This window comes from Elgaria multicarinata, chromosome 6, assembly GCF_023053635.1.
Source record: "Elgaria multicarinata webbii isolate HBS135686 ecotype San Diego chromosome 6, rElgMul1.1.pri, whole genome shotgun sequence".
Taxonomy (NCBI): domain Eukaryota; kingdom Metazoa; phylum Chordata; class Lepidosauria; order Squamata; family Anguidae; genus Elgaria; species Elgaria multicarinata.
Genome location: NC_086176.1, coordinates 47,795,511 through 47,812,252, shown reverse-complemented (window position 1 = coordinate 47,812,252; position 16,742 = coordinate 47,795,511). Strand labels below are relative to the sequence as shown.

Genomic DNA, 16,742 nt, shown 5'->3' with positions numbered 1-16,742 from the left:
TAGCCATGCATCCTACTTTATAGAGGGCAATTTTCTATGTGAAGGCATCCTCTATTGGAAAGGCTGTCCACTCCAAGTTCAGTTTAAAGATAAAGAGCCGTAAGAATGGAGATCAGGGCCTTCAAGTTGCCCATGCATAATTAGCACCTGGACAGTAAACTGAGCAGGCACACTGGCCACCTGGTCTGCTCAACTATGCTGAGATGTATTGTGTTTGTATTTCAAATATAGTAGTTCTTTCTAAATTTGCATCAATACATATAAATCAGCAAAGTTTATGCAAATCTATGTCTTCTTTGTGTTTCATCTTCCTTGGTGATGCCAAAATTTTAAAAAAATTAGGCCACCCTAATTGGAGGTCATCTGAAAGAAGACATGTCACCAAAAACTTTTGAGCAAACTTAGCAGTCATGGGATAAGAGGAGAGGTCCTCTTATGGATCCATAACTCGTGAAAGAACAGAAAGTGGAAGGTAGGAATAAATAAATACTATTAGACCCACAGTGTCCTATTGCCCCCGGGACACCCTTGAAGGATCAGAGGATTTGCACGCTAAGTGCTCTACAGAGATTTAATAAAGAAGACAGTTCCTGCCTGCCGACTCACAATCTAATAGAAGCAAAACAAAAGGAATGGGGAAGGAAGTAAGCAAGCAAGTTCAAGTGCCAGTTCTTAAAGTTTTCATAATTGATCTTCCTGGAACAGCCACCCAGCAAATAGCTGGCCTATTTCAGTGGGTTTTGCTGTCTGACCTCTGCCTTAGGCCCAGCCAGGAGGAAATGGCTGCAAAGGAAACAGCTCTGGTTGAGGAACAGCTGAATGTCCCCTGGGCCAGATCTACACCAAGCAGGATATAACACTCTGAAAATGGTATACAGAATGTGTCCTGGGCCTGAACAGTTGTCACTACTGTTGTAACTGTTATAAAGTAGTAGTGTAGATCCTGCCCTGGTCCAAGTCAAGCTTCTCATGGATAGTTTAATTGGTTTTCCTGCACATTGCAGAGGGTTGAACTAGATGATCCTTGTGGTACCTTCCAACTCCACAATTCTATGATTCTATAAGCCTCTCTTCTCCCTCAGACATAGCTGGGTGGGAAATTATTGCCATCCTTCTGGAATTTTCTCCCTCCTTTCACTTACCTAAAGGTTTGTTTGTTGCTGCTGTGTCCATCAGAATGGCCTTTCTTGCACAAACCTTGCAAGTGTATATTAACATCATTTCAATCATTTCTCCCATGATTCTCAGTTATCCTAACTGAATTTCATCTGAAATTTCACTGCCCCCCCCCCCGTTTCTGAATCCAAAGATTCAGTCTGACGGTGAATCTTTGTGATCTCTTAAACCCTTCCATATACAATAAGGTTAAGTGCAGTATAAATCATGTTGTATGCTGAAAAAGTGAATCAGTATAGTCTGTCTTCCATTCTGTAAAATGGGAATCCCTCAAAGGTTGCACTCTTATGCACATTCACTTGGAAGTAAGTCCTGCTGAACCTACTGAAACTCACTTCTAAGTAAACATGCATATTCTATTGCATAGAATAGCGAAGTATTGCTCAAAGCAAAGTGGGAAAATAACTTCCCATTGTTTAATGTTGTAGAAGAAACACCAAAAATAACACGTTCACCACCCAACAGGAAAAAGTTTATGGAGCAGTTTACAAGCAGCTTAGATAAGATATCACACAAAACCCTCAAACTTCTACATACTTTTAAACTGAGAACAAACTAGTGCTTGCTTTGTAAACGTCAAAGGCACATTGATGTTGCAAAGAGGGAGTTGTGGCATTGCTGAGTCACGCTGTCAGCATGAGTGGCTACAGCCGTCTCTGACGTCTTCACGGAGGTGGTGGTGGGGTTTGAAGATCCCTTCTAACTCGCTGCCCGACAGGGATTTCTGCTAAAGGTTCTTATTGATGTTAGCCTTCTTCTGTGCCTCTACACCAGCCTTCCCTACCCTGGGGCCTCCAGATGTGTTGGACTTCAATTCCCATAATCCCCCTGCCAGGGATCATCTCCCCCCCCCCTTCTGAGGGAAGACGAGCAGCAGGAGCTCTGATTCTTAGCAGACAAATAGTAGGCAGGGAAAGGAGCCCTTCATACACCTCCCAGTGTCAGGACTTGCCTGCTATTCTTTGGAATAAGTACATACAATGCTGGAAGGAGAGAAAGCCGGCACACACCAAGGCTGGCTCCCATCTAAGGAGGCAGCTGGAGCGTAATAGCCACAGCCTGAGTTGGGGCAGCTTCCCCCACGCTGCACCTTGTCCCCTTGGTAGGGACATAGGGCAGACGAAGCAGCTCCCCAGCTGAAGTGGCAGCTGGAGACAGGCTCAGCTAACGTTGGGATCAGATGAAGTCAGGAGAGGGAGCTGGGAGGGGGTCATTAGCCCCCCGCCCCCAGCCAGCTAGAAGTAGCTCCTCAGCCTAACTATAAGGGTCATAGCATTTTTGTATATTAACAAAGGAAAGGAAAGGAACCTCTCATGCAAGCACTGAGTCATTACTGACTCTTGGAGGGACACCAGCTTTTGCTGACGTTTTCTTGGCAGGCCTTATAGCGGGGTGGTTTGTAAGTATGCCTAAAGAAAAAGTAAATAAGGAAGAATGTAGAATTAAGTGAACACATCCTATTCATCTTGTATTTTCCCACCTAGCCCTGCTTCTTCAATGCACAGAGCAAGGGCATCTTCTCACAGAGCAGCCTTCTTCCCAACCTGCTTTGGATTACAATTCCCAGCATTCCTGACCATTTGGCCAAGTTGGTTGGGGCTGATGTAGGGTTGCCATATTCTGAATCCACAAAACTGGGACATTTTTTTTGGGAGGGATGACTTTTATTTCTCCCCTCTCTCCTTTCCTCTCCTTCACCCCCTCACCTCCACAAAACTCTCTTTCTTCCCCCACAAATAACCCAGCAGCTCTGCCTGGCGCTTACCCTAAAGCTGTGACCGCAACCAGCCAAGCTCACCAAACTCTTGCATTGCATGGGACTCAGGCAGCCTGAAGACAGCATGTGCGCCTTTCCTTGCTGTTGTTCCTCTTCTACACAGCTGCAGGTGCAGTACGGTGAGTTGCGGAGTGACTGTGCTGAGCCTGTGGAGGAGCGGCAGCGCTCTGGAAAAGGTACCAGATTGATGCGTCTTTTTTTCTGCTGCTGCAACTCCACAGAGCAGGTTCAAGGCACCATTTCAGAGGTTGGAATTTCTCCGGCCAGCTGGACCAGGAATCTGGGATTCTTGACCAGCCGTCCGGGACATTTTGGAAATACTTGGAAACCGTGACATTCCTGGTTTTCTGGGACATATGGCTGATGGAAGTGGAAATCTAAAGCATCTGGAGGGCATCATGTTGGGGAAGTCTCTCAAAGAGCATAGTTGGAGCCATTAACCCAAAATAAGCAGCGGCATTTCCTGTAGGAAGAATGTAATAAATTCTGTAGTTGACTGGATGGTTTACGCCATTGTTTCTGTACACTTTAGAGCCTACTTTATCAGATGAAGGAAACAGAATTAAAACTGTAGTTGAGTTGCTACTCATTCACCCCCCCTTCCCCTAGACAGAGGCTTTCCCCCAACAATTGTGTGACAGGCAGAATTTCAACAGGTGCAGATTGTTCCAGAACTGCAACTTCACGCTGGAAAAAGTCAAACCTCTTTGATGACTAGCATGCAGCTGTTAAAGTGTGCCTTACCATGCTATTCTGTACATGTCTACTCAGATATGTCCCATTGTTTTCAATGCAGCCTACTCCCAGCTCAGTGGTTTTATTTATTTATTTTTAACATTTATTTGCCTCCCTATCTGCTAAAAAGTCAATCAGGTGGTATACAATAATTTAAAACAATAAAACCTTAAAACAAGACATGAACATTAAAAACATTAAATGTACACTTTTGAAAGGCCAAATCAAAAAGATGTATCTTTGCACCCTTTCTAAAGGCCTAGAGAGTGGGGACCAATCGTAGTTCTTGAGAGAGTGCATCCCATAGTTTGTAGGCAACTCAGGAGAAAGCCCTTTCACATGTGCCCAACAAATGGGCCTCTGTGGCTAATGAAGGCCTCGAGAGAGTGTTTCCTGCAGATTTTAATACCTGGACAGTTTCATAACGAGACAGGCGGTCCCTTAGATACCCAGGTCCTAAGCCATTTAGGGCTTTAAAGTTTAAGCCCAACAGCTTGAGCCCAGAAGGCAATTGGCAACCACTGCAGGTCTTTCAGGAAAGGGGTGACAGGATCCCAGTTCCAGGCACCAGTTAGCAGCCTAGCTGCTACATTTTGCACCATCTGAAGTTTCTGAATACTCTTCGGTGGTAGCCTCACGTAGAGCACATTGCAATTTATTTATTCATTCATTTGTTACATTTATAGCCCACCTTTTTTCCTCCAAGGAACCCAAGGCGGCATATATAATCCTCCTCCTCTCCATTTTATCCTCACAACAACCACCCTGTGAGGTAAGTTGGGATGAGAGTCTGTGACTGGCCCAAAATAACCCAGTGGGTTTCCATGGCTGAGTGGGGACTAGAACCCGGATCTCTTGACTCCCAGTCCAACACTCTAGCCACTACACTGGCTCTCAATAGTCTAAATATGATATAACCAGAGCATGGATGACTGTTGCCAAGTCAGACCAATTCAAGAAGGATCACAGCTGGCGCGGCAAGTGTAATTGTGCAAACACACTCATTGCTACCGCCACTACCTAAAGGTCCAGGGACAGCATAGGATCAACGAGCGCTCCCAAGCTGTGGACCTGATCCTTCAGAGAAAGCGCTACCTTTTCCAGAACAGGTTGAATTCCAGGCTTTCTATTACCAATCACAGTTTCATCTCGTCTGAATATAACCTCAGTATGTTCACCTTCATCCAGTCTATTATCAAATCCATTCAACATTCAAGCCTACAACTGTGCTATGCAATCTTAGATACGTATTTACCTGGAAATAAGACTACTATGTTCAAGGAAGCATACTCCCAAGTAAGTGCACATAGGATTGCCCCCTTAATAAACTAAAATCCAGTGGGTGTATCCCCTATCTGTGTTGGTGGTGGGGGTGGCGACAAAACTAGGTGGAAAGGATAAATTAAAGTATGAGAGAGGACTAAAACCTAGTAAATAGATTTATTTTTCGGGGCGGGGGGGAGGGAATCATGGTATTTGTACTTTTCATTTGTGTAAACTAAATGACACGATACCTAAATAGTCATAAAACAACTATCAGTTACCACAGCTTGGGTGTTCCACCTTGGTTGACAGAGATGCCAAACAAAGTTTGCATAAGATACCAGCAGTTTCCAGATAACCCAAGAACTTGTTTTTATTAGCAGAGTGCTTGCTAGCAGAGATCCTAGACATGAATTCCTGCATTGGGCAGGGGGTTGGACTCAATGGCCTTATAGGCCCCCTTCCAACTTTACTATTCTACAATTCTATGAATTGCTTAGCAAAACTGAACAGCAGTCTGTTCTAAAAGTTAGTTTTCTTCTCCTGTCCTGAAATAACTTTACATTGTTTTTACAAAACTGACCTCCTACCTAGCCATGTTTCGCAGTAGCGTAGATAATTTGTGCCACCCAGTGGACAGTAAAAATATTAACAATTAGTCTGAATTCTTCAGCAAGCTGGTGCCCACCAGATGTGTTGGAGTACAACCAGTGGTTTAGCAGAGCCAAAGCTCACAGGGTGGAAGCACCAGGCCTTTTTACTTAGTACGGACAACTATGTCATCTTCCACCACCGCCACCACTTCCGTTTCCTCTGAGCTTAGCTGTGGTCCTCACAGTAGTTGGAGCGAAAACAAATTTTCCCAGCAGCAATATACTGCTGTGAGCTATCCCTGTTGTGATGCAAAGAATTTTGGGGTGACTTAGTCTCTGATGGGCAATTAAGTCCAATTAGCTTTACAAAAGACCTGCTCCTGATGGAGATAAAAACCGCTAGAACCAGTTTGTTGACTTTGAGGTAGGATGTTTCTCCCTGGTGCTGGGAAAAGAATGTCCTGGAAAATCTTACACACACACACACACACACACATCTAATAGTAGATGAGCCAATCTGACGTGTATAACCTGACATGTATAACCAAGACTATCATGCAAGGGAGATTGGAGCAGGCAGGGACCATCGGAGCCTGCTTCAGTTGGACCCCTCCCCACCCACAGGGCTAACATTTTCACCCTGTGGGGAAGTAGAAGTTGCTGCTGGTTTGCCCCTCTATTGGGAGATGAGAGGACGAAGAAGGGCCTTCCCACCAGCCTAAACAGTCTCCTTAATTCCTTTTTATTTTCTCCCTCTTCTCTCCCCATCCCCATTTCCTTGTGTGTCATGTCTTTTTTAGAATGTAAGCCTGAGGGTAGGGACTGTCTTCTTTATTGATAAATTGTAAGCTGCTCTGAGAGCCTTTTGGCTGAGGTGCGGGATAAAAATACTCTAAATTAATAAATAAATATCATGCCCCTCATTGAGGAAATCCTCCTCTGAGGAGCTTTTGGATGGCCAAAACCAAGGAGCCACCCATAGCAGGAGCCCTGAGGGAACCTGGGCCCTCAGGGGAGGTGACCCTGGTTATGCCCCACAGGAGGGAGGAGGCTGAGCAGCCCCTAGCCCCTGAGAGTGTCGATGCCCCAAGAGGCAGGTCAGTGGTGGTTCTTTAAGAAGAAATGCTTGGACAGACAGAAAGACTACTCAAGATAAAGGGACTTTCTGGAAGCAAGACGTGTAATGATCTGCAGTGGCACCCTGGGTGAAGCTCAGGAAGCTTCAGCAATATAAGCTTGTAGTATCAGTTTAGCCATTCCTGGAAACAATGTCTTCTATCAGCTCCAGTGCCTTGAATCTCTAACCTTGCTCCGTGATTGGACCTTTGTGCTACTGACCTTGGATTCCTGCTTGACTCTGCTTCTTGGACTGCATATTGCATGTGACTTCTTTGGACCTGTGTTACTCCTCAGATCTCTCTTTTGGAACACTCCCTTGTGGCAGGTTACTCTGCCTTTGATGATTGCCTGTTCATTGACTTGCTTTTGCATTGCCCCTCAAGTTAACCTGAGCTTGATCCAGCCATAGCAGGACAAAGACCTGGCTGGGTGAGAGTTACTCTCTCCCAGTTTGCCCACTGGGGTACTCGATTCAGTATCAGGGTAAACTCGAGGGCTGGGTAGGGGGAGTCACTGTGGTCTATATGAATTCCATCTATCTCTACAGGCTCCCTGTCTGTCTACTAGTCTGGAGTATTTGAACCTTGTGATAGCCAGCAACACAGATTGGGGATTCTGTTGATGTACTGCCCACCCTACTGCCCAACAGGCTGACAGAGGTGGTCTTGGGTGCTGGTTCTGGGGGTTGTCAACATTCTGGAGTGGCTCAAGACTTCATGGCCTCCATGACAACTATGGGACTGTCCCAATATGTCATTGGCCCAACACATGTAGTAGGACATACTGTAGGATTGTTTTTTTTCAGTTGGCCATGGAGATGGTGGTCTGAAAGTGGGGGACTTTAAATCAGTCCCGTTGTCATGGTCATATCATCTCCTGTTGAGGTTTAGACTTATGATGGCAGCTTTCCTCCTCTGCAAGGGTGAAGGAGGGTTCAGAGAGGGAGGGTTCCAGCTGATGTGACTGGTTGAAACCCTGATTGACATGACTGCTCCAGAGGACTCTCTCCAGAGTAGAACTTGTACAGTTCCATGATATATTCTGGAGCTGGGAGCCATGAAGCAGGTTAGGAGATGGCTTGAGTGTAGATGGAGGAAATATCCTGACAGATGCAATTGAATACTGGTATGTGCCTATGCGCGAGTATATCCAGAGATGGTGAAAACAATGAAGAAATATTATCTCTCCACATCTATTGAATCCTCTGTATGTTGCTCAGCAGAGTTTTTTATGGGTTATTCGGGGCTTATTATACGCTGGCCCAAAGCTGGTTGTGGAAGGTCCACTGTAATGTCTTGCATCTGCTGAGACTAAGTTTCCAGTGTTAAAGCAAGTGAATCAGGTGAGGTATCCAGAGTGCCGTCTTGTCCAGTTTTGTTGGGTGAGCTTTGGTTGGTACAGCCAGAGGACAATGAGACTTTAGTGTAGTTTCCCCTACTCTGTGGAACTCCCTGCCCCTGGAGGTCAGGCAGGCACCAACACTAAGCTGTTTCTGGCATCTCCTGAAAACAACTCTGTTTCGAGAAGTCTTCCTCAACTGACTAGCCACTGTTTTTCTGGTTCCTTTGCTTTTAAATTGAACAATTTTAATTTGCTTTTTAAATCTTCTTTCTTTTACTGTTTATACCTATGTTCACCGCTCTGGAATCTGTGTCAGATAATTGAGCGGTATATAAATATTGTAAATAAAATAAATAAAGCAAAACCACTGTAAAGTCAATTATCAAAATTAAGGACAAGCAAAAGAATACAAACATTATTAGCAACTGACTATATTACCATGACAGAGAAAGGTAAGAGAAACTTCATAAAGTCCTCACACAATTTGTACCACCCCTTCTTTATGTTCAGCCAATACCTAATGGGGCAAAAAAAAAGTGGGGGGGAAATAGAGTAGCTAAATAATTAGAATGGCCACACTACTAGGGGAAGTGGGTGTGGCCACCTGGGGGAACCCTGAAGAGCACTATTTACCTCCCAGGAAGGCTGGTTTGGCCCCCAAATGTGAGGTTCTGCATTCCTGATTTAAGCCATAAAGTGGTGTATAATTCCAGGAATTGTATAGCTTTAATAACTATGTATTAGTAAGATGTTTGGTGGGTCCTGCTTCTCTAATTACTGTAACACAAAAATAGCATCTGCTCGAGGATCTCTACCATGTAGCAATTAAAGGTAAAGAAGCTGAAAACACTAGTCGACGCTTATGTACCTGAGGAGCGTTAAAGTGTGTCCTCAGAACACAGCTGGGGAAAACCCCGGTGCTGCCTCATTGATTTTCCAGCCCAGTGCCAAGTCTTTATGCAAGAGCGCCTTTCAGCCTCGTGACACCAAAGGCAGTCAGTCAAAATAAAAAAATGTAGCAGTCCCACATTGCCTGTGTGCCTTGTCCAAGGTTGCGACTTTGCACAGTTAGCAACTATCCGGGTACAGCGTGGACTTGGACAACCTGGACCCAGGCCAAACGTAACATACCGTATGCGATCTCTGGTGTAACCCTGAGATGGAGTAGGCACGGGTGAGGAATCAAGCTCTCAGTAGAGAAGGCTCTTAAAGAGGAGAAATAGCCATGGCGTTCTTACTATCATCAGAACCTCTGTAAAGAGATATTTGACACTCAACAGCAGTTTGAAAGAAGTATGCGGAATAGACGCCAAGGGGGAAGTTATGAATACTTTCTTAGGTCTTCCAAAGAGGCCGACGTGCTAAGTCTGTTGTAACAACCACGGGTCTTGTGGCACCTTTACGAGTTTTGCCCAACCTTGTGCCCTCCGCATGTGTTTGACTGGAATCACCAGCGTGCTGGCCCGGGATGATGGGATTTGTAGTCACAGCATCCAGAGGGCACTTAGTATGGTATCAGGTTTCATGGAGAAGAGGGCAGCATCAGGCGATAAGATTTAAGGCCACAGCAGCGGAGGCAGCTTTTAAGGTGCCCCAAGACTGCGCTCTGGCTTTGGGCCTATGACCCCGAACCGTTTCTTCATTGCCGCCGGGCGCTCCCGCTTTTCCTTTCTCTCCGCAGCAGCGGCGGGGGCCCCGCCCACCGCCAGGAGAGCTGTGACTCAGAGCGGCGGGGGCGCCGGCTTAGCCAATCAGAGCTGCCACGGACCGGTAGAACTTTCTGGCGCCCATTGGCCGCCGCCTCCACGTCCACGACCTCCTCCTCCTGTGACGCAGGACGAAGCTCCGCCCTCTCCGTACTGGCTGTTTCGTTGTTCGGCGAGACGTTGCCCCCGCGCGGCGGCACTTGTGGTCGGGCTGCGCGGACGCTTCGCTCCCTCGTTCTGTCTTGGTTTAAATCCCGCCGTCGTTCCCGAGCCTGACGTGCGGCATTCTTGCCCCGGGGCGCTGCTATGAAGCACCTGCCGTATTTCTGCCGCGGGGAGGTGGTGCGGGGCTTCGGCCGAGGCTCCAAGGAGCTGGGCATCCCCACAGGTGAGCGCGGCGCAGGAGAGAGAGGGAGGGAGGCCGGCCGGCCGGCCGCTGGCTCTGGGCCTTCCCGCGCCAGACCTGGGAGCGAGGAAGGTTAGGGAAGTGGGGCTGGTCTGGTGTGGTGGTTAGAGGGTTGGACCCCAGTTCAAGCCCCCTCTGGGCCACGAAGCTCTCTGGATGACCTTGCGCCACGTTCTCTGCCTTACCTACCTCACAGGGTTGTTGTGTGGATAAAAAAGTGGGAGGAGGAGGAGGATCATGTATGCAGCTTTGGAGTCCATGGGTGGGGATGGGGGGTGGGGAAGGCGGGGATATAAATGTAATAAAAAGTACATCCTCTCCCTCTTTTAGACCTTCTCTCACCTTTCACGGGCGAAAGGGGTGGGGGTGGGGAGCGATTTACGGGAAAGGGAAGAAGAGAGCAGCTCAAGAGGAAAGAAACACGAAGTCACATGGGCGTGAATGACCGGGGCGGGGCGGGGGAAATATCTGCCCAATTTTCACCTTCATTTGCATCTGTCTTGCAAAATCCCAGAATGGCTGATGCTGGATAGAAAGACAGTTCCAACTTTTGCTTTCATTTTCTCTTCCTTTAATCATTTTGTGTTTATTATTATTATTATTATTATTATTATTATTATTATTATTAATAATAATAATAATGTAATTTGACAAAGACTTTTAAAAATCCAGCAAATGAACTTAGAGCCATCTCCACAAGAGGTACTTTGCGGCCTTCGGGGCACAGTGTATCAGTTTATTTATTTATTTATAATACTTCTTGGCTGCCATTCAGGGAGGAGCCCTCCCAAGGCAGTACAACAATAAAGCACGTACTAAAAACAAATGCAGTGCTAATAGCAATAAAAACAGGAATAGCAAACTTACCTTGAAAAGGCCAGAGTAAAGTAATATGTTTTCAGAGGTTTCTTAAAGCCTGGCAGACCCCGATGGCAACTTATTCCAGAGGTGTGGGGCCATTTTAGTAAATGTTCATGCTGTTTGGTTGTTAGAATCATATTCATAACTTCATGAAAGGCTATGGCACAATACATCTGTCATCATTTTGGTGATAAGCAAAGACATATTTGCTTCCCCAAGTATTTGGGCTTCAGTTATGGTGCAATTTAAGGCGCTTTTGTGGTGTTTATTCTGTTCTGTGATGGCGGGCTTCCTTGGGGAGAGCATTCCATAAACACTAGGCTATTACAAATTGCCTCTTTCCACCCCCTTTGGAGCATCTCTCGAAGAGGGCATGTGGAAAAGGGCCTCTGATGCCAACCTTAGAGGCTGAGTAGATGGTGGTCCTTGAGGTATTGGGATCCCATCTATTAAATAAGGCACCATGGGGTTCTTTTTATATGTTTACTATAACAGACTAATATAGCTATTTTTCTTGAAGTCTTCACAAGGCTCATGGTATCTTTTCATCCAGTTGGAAAGCAAGGCTATTTCCTTGCTCAACTATGGAAATGCTTCTTTCCCCTGTGTCAGTTATGTGGATACAAAATCCATATTGGCTAGAATGCCCATTCAACCTCAAATATTTTCTCCATTTAGCATGGCCCACGAACAAATGACATATCCCAGGTTTGGAAAAGTTCCTAGCATTTCTAATGAAAATTTGTTTAGACTGTAGCGGCAGTTCTGGCAGTTAATCATAAGGGCTAAAAACACACACACACACACACCCAAATCAAAACTTTTAACCAAACACCTTCTAGTGAAATGAACTTACCTAGACCTTTCTCTCATCTTTTTTGCCTGTTGTATAAGATTTTTTTTAATGGTTGCTATAACCTTTCACTTATGTTTTTCAGCAAACTTTTCTGAGGAAGTGGTTGATAGTTTCCCACCTGATATCTCTACTGGCATATACTATGGATGGGCTTGTGTTGGAAGTGGTGATGTGCATAAAATGGTCTTGAGTATAGGCTGGAATCCATATTACAAAAATGTTAAGAAATCAGTGGTAAGAACATTATGCTTTAACTATTTAGTGAGAAGCTGATTTTATGAGAATGTATTCTGGAAGGTTCAGCTGTCATTATGAAAGTGAAAGTGTCACTGAAGGCTTGCATGGTGACTGGGTGCACAGTGAAAGATTTTCATTTTTACTAATATCATGGAGATGAGTGCCATTCTGCTTCAATTTACCTAATTTTTGACAGAATAATTATTGATAGCAGTTCATATGGTTACACTTCAATGTAAATTAAGAAATAGGGATGCATGTACTGGGGGAATGGCAGAACACTTTTTATCTTGACTGTTGTGATTATTTTTAAACTGTCCCAAGAAGTCATATATATGCATACACATGAATATGGAAGATCATGCATTCTGTCATGCATGTGGATATACATGCATTGGAACCAGTTTGGCTGGAAGCTGTGCAGAGCAACTATGTTTAGGAAGCTCACACCGATTTCTCCTCTATTTGGTGAAATCTAGTTTAGGGAGGATGGGGAGGAATACAGGGGTAAGCAAATTAGTTGGGGCAATTTTGGAAGTTACAAAGGGAGCAGATGCAAAGGAGTAGCAAGCCTAAAGCTTTCCATCTGTGTTGTACCATAGTGAAACATGGGTAATACTCCAGAAGGAAGTAAAATAGAAGTTCTTAGTGATTCATTAACTGCATTATAATATTCCTTGTATTACTTTAGTTTTTCTATCTGGCCATTTTGACTGCTAAACTCTAAATGTAATCAAACTTTTATGTATACCACTTTGGGTAAAATTTTAATTGGATAAATTGGTGATGATCTAATTAATGTTCACAGTTTGCTAGTCCAGATTAATTGGAACGGTTTTACATGTGCTGCTTCTTTTTACATAAATATTATATTAGAGTTGATAAGAGTTAAGGTAAGCATCAGCTATCTAAGTTCCAGCAAACGATTTAACTCTTCCAGAAATGAGAATGCATCTTTAAGATGAACAGTTTTCAGTTTTTTCCCCTTAGTGCATTTATTGAAGCAGTTAATGATTTGAGTAGTCAGTAAATCATGAAATTTGTTTTCTAGGAAACACACATTATTCACACATTCAAGGAGGACTTCTATGGAGAACTACTTAGTATAATCATTGTTGGATACATAAGACCAGAAAAGAACTTTGATTCTTTAGGTAAGTCTTGAATTCCTTTTGTAAAAGCTTTCAGTGGAGTAATAATGCTTGTAGTTCCACAAGTAATGATGAGCCAGGCCTCAAATATCATTACCTTGCCTTGCTCCTTCCCTGTGTTTCCCATCTTGCAAACTATGGTTTGTGCATATCAGAGTTGGAAGCCATAATTTGATTGTGGCTTCCAATTTTAGTTTTATTGATTTACTACATCTATACCCCACCTTTTTTTAGTGGAAATCAAGGCGGTGTATATAGGATTTTCCAATGGTCTGCCAGCCAGGCTGTAAACTGATTAACTTTAGCAAGGTTGCTGCATCATGTATTCAGTCCATAATTTACTTTAGTCCATAATTAACTTTAGCAAGTAAAGTTCAGACCTGCTTAACTTTAGCAAGGTTGCTGCATCATGTATTCAGTCCATAATTTACTCAATTTGGATATAATTTCAAACTGTGGCATGCCATAAAAGAGGGACTGCATGAGGGCATGAGCTTTAAGTTTGTTCGTGTAATGTCTCACCCAGTCCTTCTGCCCTTATCTGTCCATTTACTTGTGATATTTTTGAAGAAGGCTTTTATCAGTATCGTTGCTGTCAGTGAAATACCTATTTCTTTTTCTCTTCTGGCAGATGCACTCATAGCAGCTATTCAAAGTGACATTGAAGAAGCTAAAAAAACTCTAGACTTGCCAGAACATCAGAAATTAAAAGATGACAACTTCTTTCACACTGCTAATGTTAGCAGTATGGCTAATGGTCATTAATGCTACTTCCTTCATTTTTATTTTAACTGTTCAAATTGCACTAATCTTTTAATGGTTGTCATTCTTTGGAGAAAAATGTTCTGACCAATATTTCTGTGGTTTAGGATTTTTATTTGTATTAGCATTGGGTTAAAATGGTAGCCAAATGAGCTCTGAAGGAACACTACTCATTTTTTTTTAAAAAAAATCATCAGATTGTAACCAGACAAGATAGAAACAAAGGTTTTGCCATGTGCAATACAGTGTGTGCAGACTCATCTGTTACTGCTAGTCAGTTCCCTAGATTCAGAGAATACAAGTAATTTCTAAATATTTCTAATGATAGTTATTTGGTCTTTAACTGAAATTCATTTTCTGATTTTAAATGTTAAAGCAATCATGCTAGATGTTCTTGTAGTGAGTAAAATCCAGTGGAAAGGTAAAGGTGGTTGAATAGTTTTTACAATCTTGTACAACAAAACTAACTTTTTGGATGCTTGGTGTTTAATTGTCATTAAAAGTGAGTTGAATCCTAACAGTTAAATCATTTTTAGTTCTATTAAAATGAGACTTATTTAAATGGGACTAAAGCATGACTTCCTCTTGATTCAACACAGTATTTCTAGCTATCAATAAAGCTTATTGCTCTTGCTTCTAATATAGGGTACAGAGGCCCTGATTTCAAGAGAGGCATTTGAATCCAGATTTGTAACACAAATCTTTCTAAATCATATTTTTCTTGAATATAAAATTATAAAAACTATACTGCTAAGACTTTTCTCACTAACTTTACTTGGTGTACCTTTGCTGTTGCGAAATACATTCTAATCTGATGAATGAAATGTTTAATAGTGATCTGCCCCTTTAACCCACTTGGAAGAAGCTGTGATGAACACATAGGGCCTATGTAGCTGCTATATAAGTGTAGCAGTTTTCTCTTGGTGCCACATTTTTGTGTGCACAAGCACTAATTACCCACGGTGCCCAATTATGAAATTTGATTGGCTGTAGCTTGTATTCATAACTTGTTTTTGGAACCTTCATGATATCTGTGGGTATATAACAAGGGATATATTCATCCCAGGCAAAACTAGTTTTAGTTTGTTTGTTTTAACAACACCAGTTGTTATCAAATTGTGTATTTCATTCTGGTCATGACTAAAAATTCTCCAATGATATTTTAGGCTGCTTAACAAAATGGGGTGTTGGAACATAAAATTCTGTTTAGTAATGCAGTAGTTTTGTAGGTACAATTTGTGTGTGGAAAGTGGGATTGCTATGGGAAGTCCTGCCATACCTATCTATGTTTCAGCACTGAAATGTACACACAATTGAGAATTACAATTTTTCCAGGGTTCCTGAGCCATTTTTTTTGTCCACATGTATACTGCTCATATATATGTAGACACATTGCATAAATGTAAAGGAATGCATAGGGACGAGAACATACCACTGCAATAGCTTTGTTCCCCATATGCTTTTTATACACATTCACTGTGGTAAACATACCTGTGTGTCTCATTGGAGAATTTCCCCCCTGTGCTGCTGATTTGTAAGAAAACTTAAGTTCTCCTCCCTCTTTTTAATTTTTTTCTGCATCCTCATCTGAAAGTTGCAGTTAGCTTAAATGCCAGGCTCCTATTATTTTTGTCTTTAGTAATGGTACCCACATTCTCATTCATCCATTACATTTCTTTTAACACCCAGTAGCCAAAGATCTCTGGGAGGTTCACAACATGTTAAAACATAATATAAAAACAGTAACATTTTCCTTCCACCCCAATCTACCCACAAGAGGGTAGATCTACTCACATTTTAGATTGGCTTATTAGCCAGCCATAATTTGGGGCTGCCACTGATTCCTCTAAGTTCTTTCTGTGTCAGAGAATATCTCGTACCACATAAGCTGCTGACTTGTAGCAGCAAGTCTCATGCTGTTCCTCTCAGCTCCAAGGCTCAGAGTGTAAAGTGTGAAACCCTTTCTTTTCTCCTTAACTTGTGTGGAGAGATACACTCTTTCATAACATAGGATTTGAAACTAGCAAAAGTGCTTCTGTGTGCTGCGAAGTTCACAAAGGTGCCTGAGAAATATTTTTCCTGACTCTGGAGAAGAGAGATGAAACCTAATGCTGTTGAGCACAGGGCTGGGATAATTGCCCCAGGCAAGCAGTTTTGTGGAGTCTCACACAAATTTTTAGAAATGTTAGCAGTTGGAAGTAAACATAGTCTGTTACCAGCATCATATCATGATCAGAAGTGTCTGTGGTCTTGAAAATGTTGCCTATGTGTGTTTGCCAATTTTGTTGTCTTATTTTAGACTGTTGTTGTCTTAGAATGCTATAAATTGGTGCCTTTTGATAGGGTTTACTTTATGAAATGGAAACACTAGTCTAAGAATCATTATATGTATTTGGATTATTCTTTAAGAGAATGCAGTAGTAGCGAAGTACTTTTTAGTAAATGGCACTAAAGTGTAATCCCAAAATAAAGGTTATTGATTAGCCCTGATAAAAATATTGGTATATGAAATCAAATGAATATTTATTAAAAATGGTCTCTTTATATTCTTGTATTTAAGGCAAATTATTCATGTTAAACCTGTCACTGTCATTTTATTACAGGTTTTATTTTTATATTCATTTCAACAAATAAAGTACAGAAAATGTGTATGTGCGCTATTCAGTTTTGTTCCATTTATGTTGGTACAGGGAAGACAGAATAATATCTGTAGTTAATTGTCTTAATGTAATACACCTTATATGCATTACGGTACACTG

General features: G+C 42.8%; 1 protein-coding gene across 1 annotated transcript; it reads left to right on the top strand.

The window, feature by feature from the left end:
- The first annotated feature begins 9,889 nt into the window (after positions 1–9,889).
- RFK (riboflavin kinase) lies at positions 9,890–16,632 on the top strand. The gene is made up of 4 exons (XM_063129357.1): positions 9,890–10,098; positions 11,916–12,067; positions 13,122–13,224; positions 13,853–16,632. Exons 1-4 carry the CDS (start codon positions 10,017–10,019, stop codon positions 13,984–13,986), a joined length of 471 nt encoding a protein of 156 aa, XP_062985427.1. The 5' UTR covers positions 9,890–10,016; the 3' UTR covers positions 13,987–16,632.
- The last annotated feature ends 110 nt before the right edge of the window (positions 16,633–16,742 follow it).